This window comes from Oreochromis niloticus, linkage group LG15 (genome assembly GCF_001858045.2).
Source record: "Oreochromis niloticus isolate F11D_XX linkage group LG15, O_niloticus_UMD_NMBU, whole genome shotgun sequence".
Lineage (NCBI taxonomy): Eukaryota > Metazoa > Chordata > Actinopteri > Cichliformes > Cichlidae > Oreochromis > Oreochromis niloticus.
The window spans coordinates 36431634-36442949 of NC_031980.2; the positions used below are offsets into that span (position 1 = coordinate 36431634).

General features: G+C 39.7%; 1 protein-coding gene across 1 annotated transcript; it reads right to left on the reverse strand.

Annotated features, from left to right (window-relative positions):
* Window positions 1-1486: 1486 nt before the first annotated feature.
* Window positions 1487-10832, reverse strand: vtg3 (vitellogenin 3, phosvitinless). The gene is made up of 28 exons (XM_005459912.4): window positions 10694-10832; window positions 10241-10261; window positions 9975-10126; window positions 9261-9512; window positions 9016-9177; window positions 8771-8919; window positions 8538-8688; window positions 8230-8387; window positions 7326-7491; window positions 7104-7229; window positions 6613-6831; window positions 6095-6312; window positions 5874-5968; window positions 5654-5778; window positions 5458-5559; window positions 5240-5359; window positions 4956-5145; window positions 4769-4856; window positions 4469-4654; window positions 4244-4334; window positions 3984-4152; window positions 3697-3806; window positions 3531-3605; window positions 3099-3311; window positions 2476-2621; window positions 2176-2314; window positions 1970-2062; window positions 1487-1780 (listed from the first exon to the last, which is right to left on the reverse strand). Exons 1-27 carry the CDS (start codon window positions 10797-10799, stop codon window positions 1976-1978), a joined length of 3816 nt encoding a protein of 1271 aa, XP_005459969.3. The 5' UTR covers window positions 10800-10832; the 3' UTR covers window positions 1487-1780; window positions 1970-1975.
* Window positions 10833-11316: the final 484 nt, after the last annotated feature.

Consider the following 11316-nt stretch of genomic DNA (forward strand, 5'->3'; position numbering starts at 1 on the left):
CTACTGGGATTTTCCCACACAACCATCTCTAAGGTTTACAGAGAAGAGTTTCAAAATGAAAAAATGTTCAGTGAGCAGCAATTTAGGATGGCCAGACAGCTTTGAGCTGATAGGACGGCAACAGTCACTCAACTAACAACTTGTTCCAACCAAGGTATGCAGAAGAGCATCTCTGAATTCACAGCATATGAAGCAGCTGGGGTTCAGCAGCAGAAGACCACACTGGGTACCACTCCTGTAGGCTAAGAAACGGAAGCTGCTTCATGTCCCAAAGCTCATATCAACTCAGTCTGGCTTCTTTAAATGCCCTCTAATGTCACCAGATATCAATCCAATAGAACACCTTTAGGATGTGGTGTTCATCATGGATGTAAAGCAGACAGTTTGTGTGCTGAGCGACGTTTCCAGCATCCTGTGACAGAAAGAAGTCAAAAGACAGAGTCCAACATGATGTGGACCTTACATACCAGCTAATTTTGTTAGGGTTTCTGCTTTCTTCACATGATCTTCTATTATTCAAAGTCAAAGTAAACTTTATTGTCAACTCTGCTATATACAGTACAGTATATAGAGAGACGAGACGACGAGGCTCCTGTTCCATTCAGTGCAAAAGAACAACAAGAAATATAGGAAGAGTAAGAATAAAAAAAGCACACTTTAAGACTGAGGTAAGGGGAGTAAATATACACTTTGAGGTAAAAAGGGTTAATAACAGTCTAAAACTTACAATTTACAATTGAGATTTAAAGTGACCTTGAAGTGGTTTAAAATGACTTTACAGTTTACAGTATGAGTGATTTGAAGTGAAATAGAGTGAAATAAAGTGACCAACATGAGCAGGATTCCAGAGATTAGGATTGCCAATAGAGCAGCATCTGTATTTACAAAGGCAGTGGTATGTGGAGTGGGTTTGTGTGAGTGTGTGTGGTGGGGGGGAGTGGGGGAGCCGGTAGTCAGTTCAGGAGTCTGATGGCTTGCGGGAAAAAGCTGTCTCACAGTCTGGAGGATCGGGCCCCAATGCTGTGATAGCGTCTGCTGGATGGGAGGAGGGAGAAAAGTCCATGTGAGGGGTGCGAGGGGTCAAGCACGATGCAGGAGGCCTTACTGATGCAGTGCTTATTATATAAGAAATAATGATGAGCATAATTTCTTATATAATGCGTTTCAAGTTGCTTTTTCAAACAAAGCCAGAGAGGCTGCACAGCTGCCATCAAATATGGTTAAGACTCTAACTATAAGTTAATTTAAAAGAGAAGATTTCCAGGGATTTCATCAGTACTGCTGATCGCACTCTTACTTAGCCGAAAGCCATCTCAATAAGCGTGGATTATGCCTCCGTTACTGCGATGGCATGTGCGAGATATTTGGTTATATTGCAAATTATATTTAATAAAGAGCCAGAGGAGCTCCAGCTACTGTGTAACTACAGTTTAGCCACTTAAATGTAGAAATAGAATAGAAATAGAAAAAAGATTCGAGACATTGCTGAATGCACAAACATTTATTGTAGCAGAATCAGAAAAAACAAAGTGTAACTCAAGCACAGTGGGCATACTCGTAGGCACGAATTCACACAGTTCAGTTGATGGTGTTCAAATAATAACATGCATTCGAATGAATAAATCAGGACCTTTACAGGTTATTTCCAAACTGGTGACATCTAACAGATTGCTGATACATTTTTCATGCTCCTCAGTTTCATCACTGTGGTGAGCTTTTGGTCGCGCTGTTATCACTGTGAGACGAGGCATCTGGCTCCCATCTGTGCTCTGATGTCCTTCTGCAACAGAAAGCAGATTTTAGAAAGTAAGCAAAAATGGCACAGCTCCTCATTTGTTCTTTTTACTAAAATTAATCAACTGCCACACACACAGAGATCAATGCTAACACACAAGGCTTAACATAAAACGACTCAGCCGATTACAGTGAACCTTCAGTTTTCCTAATCAGACATGTTTCGTGTGCTTACACATTTTTAGGCTTGTCCGTTTCTTTCTGCATTTTCCTCACGAAAACTGGTAGATGAAAATGGAAGTGGAACAGCCTGACGAAAGACTGTATACTTTTGACGAAACAGAAGAAAGGACACATCAGTGAAAATGATTAGCTACGGTATATCAAGTGTAAGGATCCATATATATATAAATTGTAAGTAGTTAATATTTCCTGTAAAACCTTTGGAAGTTTGATGGTTATATCAATGCTGTCGGATGAGGCAGATACAATTGATGCAGAAACCTCCTGGTTGGCATTGCTCTCCCATGTCTGGTTGAAGCCGGAAAGCAAAGCCATGCCTGGGATGTATCTTTCCATACTGGAATGGATAAAATCCATTAACACAAAAAACATTTCAAGGAAGTTGGTTGAGAAGGTGATAAGAATTTTAAGTCTTCTCTCCTCATGATAACCATTTAACCTCTCACAGCTTTTATTCCTTGGTAGAAGCTGGACATTTAATAGAAACTGGAGGCTCACCTGGAGCAGTAATTCGCCATCTCTTCTGGCACATTGGCCCACTGTACTTTGGCTTCAAGTGTGGGCCTGGAAGCAGAGGACTGTGCAGCAGCAGCCGTCACTGATATTTCATAGGGCTTACATTGAGCTCCCCAACTAATCTTTGCCTAGAACAAACAGTCGGATCAATGTCGAAGCACCACTCCACAAACAAACACATGGCTTCGGCGCTTTCTTTTTAAAATATGACACATTTAAAAAGAAGGAAAAGTATGTTATTAAAAAATAAGGACATCATTATCTACTCCAAGATTTTTATATGTTCGGCAGCTTAAAGGTCTGCTACTTTTTAATGCCAAACTATTGTAATATTACTCTTTAAAACTTTTCCAAGTAGCATGCCATTGCTTGCTAACTACTTTTTTCTCAAAACACACTGATCACTATTGTCTAGAGATCAGAAATATGGGAACATTATGTTGCTAAGGAATATTTCCCCCAGTGATTTGAGGAGGCTGTGGACATGCCAAACCTCAGTTAATGAGACAATGATTGTGACCATGATATGATGTGAAGTCCTTGCAATTTGCACATCAAATTAAACATAAATCACTAAGAAAAACTTGCTTTCATAGCTTTTCTACCTTTAAATTAGCAGACGATTGCGCAGGAGACTGTGCAGAGGCGTCGACACACATCTTCCAGTTAGCAGCGTCTCCGACATGGGACACAATCATTTGGGCCTTCAGAGTGTCTCCCTCAGATGGGTTGTACAGGGTTACATCGAAACCCTCAAGGTTCTGGTTACCACTCATGGCAATGGCTTTGATGCTGACCACAGGTTGAGGTGCTGTGGCCTAAGATATGAGACAGAAAACAAGCCTTTACTTACTTCATATTAATCATCTTATATCTTAAATTTATAATAATACCAAAGTGAATGTGAATATATGTAGATGGATGAAATAGAGCTGAGAGTGTTTTTTGCAAAATCAATATATACATATCTGTTACGTATATACTATTTTTAGTGCATGTCACATTACTGTACTCTGCATTTGGCCTATTTAACGTACATCCATCATGATTTCTTGGCTGTTACGGGTTTCTCGTTCATTTGATGCGGAATTTGATTGCTCCTGGGATCTTTCCTGTAAACACAACATGGGAACGGGAAAATTTTAAGTGATAAAAGACGAGAAGAGGTGATGAAGATGTAACATTACAGAAGTCTTCAAATACCTTGGAAATCCTCCTCATAGTCTCATACAGATGGCGGATGGTCATTGGATGACTGGTGGGGTTGCCGTTAACCTCCAAGTGGATTTTCTCCACAGGTTTGGTCGCCTCAGCTAAAAAAGGGCATCAGGTTACATGAGCACAGGATACCTTTATAACCTAACACAGGCTTTCTTGTTGGTTATATGTGTGAAAAAGACATTTAAAAGTAGTAATGTGTCTCATGTGAGTGAAGAAGCACGCCATAAAAGCCATCTGTGCATATGGTGCACTGGACTTGTTGTGTATACCTGGGACTACTCTGATGGCCGCCTGGGTGAATCCCAGTATAGAGTAGAGGGGGTATTCATTGTTAAAATACTGCCTCCTGATTTCATAGTCCACACAGACACCCACTCCATAAATGCTGCTCTTGGCACACATATTTGCCTTTCGGTGCCAGTTGTTTGGTGTTGGCTGCTGTTTGAAGGAAAAACAAAGAAGAAGAAGTTGTTGCAAGTCTTCAATAAATTAACGTGTAACAGTAATCTTCCAAAGGTGTTGGCTGTACCTGTTGGGAGTTAGATTCATCAGGTATCATTGGTGTCCTTTTAGGAGATTCTGGATCTCCAATGTTCCTTGAGACTGCGTACACATTGGAGCTGTAAAATGGAAATGTCGGATTTATTCAGTACATTTAGCTTCTTGATGAATCTGTTCAGATTTTAAAGGAGTACACTTAATGATTGTTGGTGATTGACCTAGTAAATGTATTTAGACCTGTAGAGGAACATACCTGACTGAAATGAGTTCAAACTCTTTTTTACAAGCGGGGATGTCAAGTTCCAATAATTTCTTTCCAACATTGAGCTTGGCAGAAAGCTTAAATGGCAATTCAACTGGAGCTTTGCTCTTCAACTCTGAACCGCACTGGAAAAGTTCTGTGTTGATCCCGTGGAAAATCCAGAAATCTTTTGTGAATCTACAATAAAAAGTGTAATAACAGAATTAGGGTTTGCACCACCAAAACAAATTGTTTCTCACATATACTGATGATAATTGCCAAATACACGGGGTATCTATCCTTTTAAATTACCCCATGACGCCCTCAGATTCCAGTGAAATATCTGCATTCAGGAGGTCTCCGAGACGCTGAGTTTGTGGTGGATTTATTGCAGCTTTGGCTATGGACACACACAAAGAAGCACAAATGTTTAGCCCAAGTACATTTTTCATAATGAACAAACACTGATTGCCATTTGCTATACGGTTTTACTCCTCACCGTTCATGGTGATCCCGGTGACTGTTTGATAATATTTGGCAATCTCCACTGGCAAACCCAGGGTGGTAGCTTGCAACAAACGAGCCTCAATACTCAACAAAGGTTTCGTCCAATGCCATGAAAATCCTTTTTGTAATAGCTCAATGGCAGCCCACACAGGAGTTCCTTTAGGTGCAGAAGGACTAACAGCCTACATGCAAAATCACAGGACAGCATCTTGTAAGAGGTATCAGGCATCATGTGTCTTTAATAGATCAGCAGTGTCTCTGCCAATTTATTCTCACCGCTTTGATGTACTCAAGGAGATCCTTCTTGATGTTTACAAAGAAAATCTCTTGTCCAGAGGAGCGTGAATAGGCAGACATGATCGGCTTATCATTTGGCAGCGATTCCCAGTTTTTAAGCTGAAAATGACACAACACAGTGGACACCCACATCAATTATCTCATGGCGTCATAGTACAGTTGGTATTTTCCCTTGAGGTCTTTGATGTAATACTCACGACATTGTAAATGGCCTGAAAGTCGCTGGAGCTAAAGTCGCCTTTAAATCCAGGAATGCTGGGGCCAAACAGCTGCTTGAGTGATTCGGCACGGATACCAAACTGGAATCAAAAGAAAGAAAAGGATTACCGTTTGTGTTTGGGAAACGTTATTTGACTTCAATTAAAGTTTTAAGGATATTATATGACACTGTACCTCCATTAGCCTCATAATTCTACCGATGGCAAAATACTTGTTTTTTGACATGATCTCAGTGGGCAAGACGCTTGTTGGACCTCCCAACACATTAATGGAAGCAGATGTCCCCATCAGTAAATCATCTGCGTTTGGGAAATAAAAATGGTCATTTTTATATGTCAGTGTAAATTTATTTATTGAAAGAAAGTGGTCTAGTTATTGGTGAACTTGAACCCACCATCAAACATGTCCACTTGCAATGATCTGCTGTTGTAGCTAAGACGTCCAAATTTGGCAGCGAGGCTTTTCACAGCCAGGCTGCAGTAAATTGAGCTTTAGCAGAAAACACAATTAGATATCATGTAAAATATACCAGCAAAAAAAAAATATATATATATATATACCAGCAAAAGCAACACCAATAAAGATACGGCCCCCTTTTTTCATTGTTATACTCACAGATAGTGATTGTCTGGAGTCTTGGATCTAGCTATATTTTCCAAGTAAGAGTATGCAAAGCTAGCGAGATGGATGTCCTTTTCTCTCTCTAGATGTGCAGTCAACGTGGAGACAAGAGCCGCTGATGGCTTTGTGTTGAACATGACCATGATTGCCAGCATGCTTGTCTCAGGGGCACAGTTCTTTTGCAGGAACACTTTCAGGGCAATCTCTTGGACCTGAAAACATAAACAGTATAATAATCAGCTGTTGGGGAAACCATGGTCAAAGCTCACACATTTGCCAGCTACTGTTACGATAAATACTATTATGTTCTGGCATAGTTTCTTTCACTGACAGTGAACCCTGAAAGACAACTGAAGACCCTTTCACTTGATTTTACTGGTCTAAGTTAAGAGAATGAAATACATCACTTGACCTACAAAAATATGGCATTTTAAACTTAACTATGAGAAGCAGGGCATGTGCAAGTTATCTGTATATATCTAAAAAAACTGCATGTCATTTAGTGCTCTTACATTGTGAGGATTTCTGCGAGCTGTCAGTCTCAAAGCCTGCACGGCAGCGCTCTGCACACGGCACGACACGTCTACAGGGTTGGCAGCGACTCCAGGGAGGAAGTTGGCGATGGTTTTAATGCTGCCTGGATGACCTGCATTGCCCAGAGCTCTCAGAGCGATGACCATCTCAGTTTCATTGCGGTTTCTCAGGCCCTCATTGGCAAGGTCGAGCAGTGGCTAGTCAAAACAATAAATACACATTTAGCCTCTTTTCAAAAATGCTTGTTGCTTTATCATTTTACACATGGATGATCTTGACTGTAATCTCAGATCTTTTCTAATTATCATTGTTAATTTGGGGGAAAATAGTACTTGAAGTAGAATAAAGCTCAAAATAATTTTTCTAGTTAAATTTGAAATATTACTTGAATAGTTATCGCAAATCCTTAACACTCCATTGCACAGATAATTTCTCATCATATAGCATGCACCTGTTGGTGTGTGATTACCTGAACAGCAGATTGTGGACATGGTGAATGATATGCGCAGTATTTGTACACCAGAGAGCCAAAAGAAAAGACGGCAGCAGGCCACATATGAAGATTGGATTTGATGAATTCCATGTTCATTATTTCCTAGGAAAGATAGACGTGTCATTTAGGTGATCGTTTTGTCGTCGTTGTTGTTTTTTGTTTGTTACATGGTATCACCATCCAGGTTTGCTAACTCACTTTAGCCTTCTCAACCAGCTCAGCTCTGGGCTGGAGATGATTCATAGCTATCAGAAGGGCTTGCACAGCTTCATTTGCAGACACGTCTTTTGCCTGAAATCTCTTTTTCAGGAATTTGAGGACTCTGTCGTCGTTGATCTCAACAATCATGTCCAGGAAAAAGCGTCTAATAAGTGAAAAAGAAGAGAGCAGAGAGCTAATTATACAAATACTTCAGATAAAGATTATCCTTCAAATAAACAGATGAAGGAAAGGTGTGTAAGAAAATGTTACAAAAATATTTATAAGGTCTTAATTAAAAGCAGGTTTTTAGTCGTTACATTTCTGCCTCGCATAATATTAAATTACTCCTCATTGTTAATGCGCTGCACTAAATCCCCCCTGAACTGAGTCGAAGGATAATCAGCTGAAGTGGATCAGCATCAGACTTCAGAGGTAGCCTCGAAAAATGTTCTTCTTCATAATGAAAAGGTTATCCATAAAAGAGTCTCGCTTTGAGCTTTAAAAAAACATGTTCTCACTGGGTACAAAGATATTCACAAAAAGTTAACTTATAACTTAATAATGATACTTTTATTGCAGCTTTATTCATAAAGTTTGTCGTAAATCCCATGTTAGAGACTGTATTTACAACACCATCCAAACCTCCACATTCAAGTGAGCATACCACCACCCGATGGAGGGTTTATGTCTCAGCTGTCCACTATTAGTATTTCCAATAATATATATTTTAATGTTTCTGTTAACCCACGAGTACAAGCTCTTTTTTGTTTTTTGGTTTTTTGTTTTTTTGTAGAAATTATTGTTATCCATGAATTTTGGACTCTTTTACAAAAAAGCAGAAAAAAAGTAGTAACATTATTACTTTTTGTAATCACCTCACCGTACTCTACCAAACACTCACCTGTGTTCATCGTTTCTTGCCAGTTCCACCCACATCTCATCCAAATCTCTGTCCTGAAGCATTCGCAAAAGCTGATAGACCTTTAAGGTGTCCTCAGTTGTTTCCCTGTTAATCTGGTTTTTATGATCCTCAGCCAACTGTTTGATCATTCTAACAGCCTGCAAACAGGTGCAGTGTACAGATTTATAGGTTAAAAAAAGAGATTTTATCAGTGTTTGTCATTCTTGATTTTAGCTGTTTAATCATGAGGGATTTCACTCATTTTGTTGTATTGTGGTGGAGGTTTTGCTACACCACTTGGTCCTTACCTTTGCTTTGGGTTCTGCAAGGTCCTGCATCACTAGAGGGATATTAACGTCTGAGTTCACTAATTTGTACACAAGGTCACCCCTGTTTTGCAATTGCCCGACGTTGGCAGGTTTACCTCCCTCGCTCACACGAATCAGTACCATTTCCTTCCTGCAGGAGAAGTTTTTTTATTTGTAATGCAGCAGCTGAAGTTAATTAGCAGGTAAAACATGCAGATGCCTTCTTATCTTACTTTGCTTCCATTCTGAAACTACCACGCTTCACATTGAAGGGACTGAAGTGCTGTTGCTCCAGGCCATAAGCACTTTTGACAATGCCGCCCTCTTCTGTTGGTTGGATGGTGTAAAGGTATTGCACAGTAGAAATCACAGATTCTCCTCTCTAAATGGTAGCATATGCAAACAGAAACGGAAATGATTTTGCTGGATTTAATTAAAAATTTCACAATCAGCTGCATTTACGACGAGACAAACAAACCTGTTTGGAGTCTTTGTCGAGGACAGCAGAGGCCATTCCGTTTTGCATCGCTGCTTTCATTCTGCAGTTATCAATATCCACAACCTGAGTGATGTTCATGTTGTTTGTTTGCTTGTTGATTTCAGTAGCGTAGTTGCTCTGACACATTCCATGGATTCCAGCCTACACGCAAAATAAAACTTGTGTTATTGACATTCTTACTAATGATGAATGTAGACTAAAAAATTCAGAAACTGATGACTTACCTCCTCCAGCTCATAGACAGTTGGTGAGGTCTTGACAGTTGCATGGAAGAAACTCAGTATCCCTCTCACAATGTTGACAGTGGTCTCAGAGACGTCAGGAGCTGCTTGGATTTGTCGAACATGGCCGTTGCTGTGCTCAAACTTGAAAGGTTTGGCGAGCTGGGCAGCCAGACGCTGAGTGAGTTTGGGGGATTGATTGAAATCACTTTTCCCTGAGATTCCATTGAGCTCTGCGAAGGTCACATCTGAAACCTTGAAGCCAAACCAGAAAAAAGAAATATTTTTCAGATTTGAGCAACGAAACACATCGAACAACGTGTGACCCCACAAACGTGTGCAGACATTGGCATTTGTCTGTAGTATTGTTAGCTTCCAAGCTCACAGTTTTGCAGTTATAACATTGTGAAGCAGAAACGCAGAAAGATGCTGGAACATCGCCAGCGTCGCACAGCTGTAGGTGTGCAAACATCACTGAAATTAGAAAGTAGAAACTGTTTTAAAGAAATCATTTTGTGAGGGTGTTGAAGCCTCAGTAATGTCTATTCATTTGACCTCTGAAGAATCTATAGTGATAATTAAATAATGTTAATTCGGTGGATTTCTAAACAAAGTTTCAAATTAACTGTCCAACATTGTGTTGCTGTGTATGCGCATCATTTATAACTTTAAGCAACCAGTGTGTGGGTTTATATTACCGTCTGCTGGGACTCTCACCTGAAGAATGAATGCTTGTGGAGATTCACCAGAGATCTTGATGTTGCACTTTATCCTCGCACCAGACTTGGCTCGGTTGGGTTTGCCGAGTCCAAATTTCACTTCTCCTTCATATGTGTACTCGTAGGTTTTCCTGTGATTCAGGCTGAGATCTGAAAGGTGTTTTTAAAGTTAAATACCATCTAACTTAAAGCATTTGGAAGTGAATATTATTATTATATTTCTTTATGATGGATTTATGGTTAAGATTAAGGAAAAAGACTCACCATAACGAGCAGCTTGGCAAGCTAAAAGTAAGAAAGTCAAACATAGTGTTAACATTATAACACACTGTAAGGTACACTGTGAGTCTACATGAATGCTACAATCAGGCACCTTGTTAGAGTAACAATAATTACTTCCAGTGTTTTTCTAAGATGTTGAAAGACACACATGGCATCTAATAAACACTTAATCTGAAAACTCCAAAAGAATAGTCCATCATCGTTAGCGTAATCAGCTAAGTAAATTGGTATTCTATTCTGTTCTAATTTTATCCAGGTATTAAGTATTCACTTGAATAAACCTGAATCCTGACAATAACAGTACAACAAATGTGTAAAAGACACTTACAAAGGACTTTTTAGACATTCTTACCCAAACTTCTCAAGAAAAGTTAGAAGATTATTAAGTTTGGGGTGCTATCCTTCTACAAGTAAAACTAAGTGAATGATACTTACTGGCCAGAGCCACAAGGCAACAGAAGAAGAAGACAAGACCCCGCATGGTGAGAGAGGAGTGGAGATCAGGTTTCAGAGCTGTCCTTTTATACGCATGAGCTGTCATTACTCATTGATCCTTTGGAGCACATCAGACGTCTGACAAGGCCAAAGAACATAATAAAATAAACACACACTCTCTAAAGTGAGGCCGTGCTGACCCGTGACACTGTCAGAGCGACACAAATCATATGTCAGAGATAATTTAGGGGGCAGAGCAGGTCGTCCGTTAATGGGAAGGTCACTGGTTTGATCCCCGGCTTCTCTGGTCTGCATGTCAAAGTGTCTTTTTACGAGATACCCCAGTGCCCAAAATCAGTCCGTTGGTGTGTCTTTAGAAAAGCATTATATAAAAATAAATGTTATCCTTTTGAATATTTTACCACAGTTGTGAATGTGGGTTACCTACATTTAAAAAAACAGTTGAGTTGGCTTAACAATTATAATATATACTTATAAGTTTTATATCACGGATAAACATTGTGAAAAATGTTCATTTTAAATCATTCAGAAGAAGAAATAAACACATTTTTCAAAGCTCTGCTGCTCAAGTAAAGGGAAAAAGCTGCCTGCTGCCCGGGTTT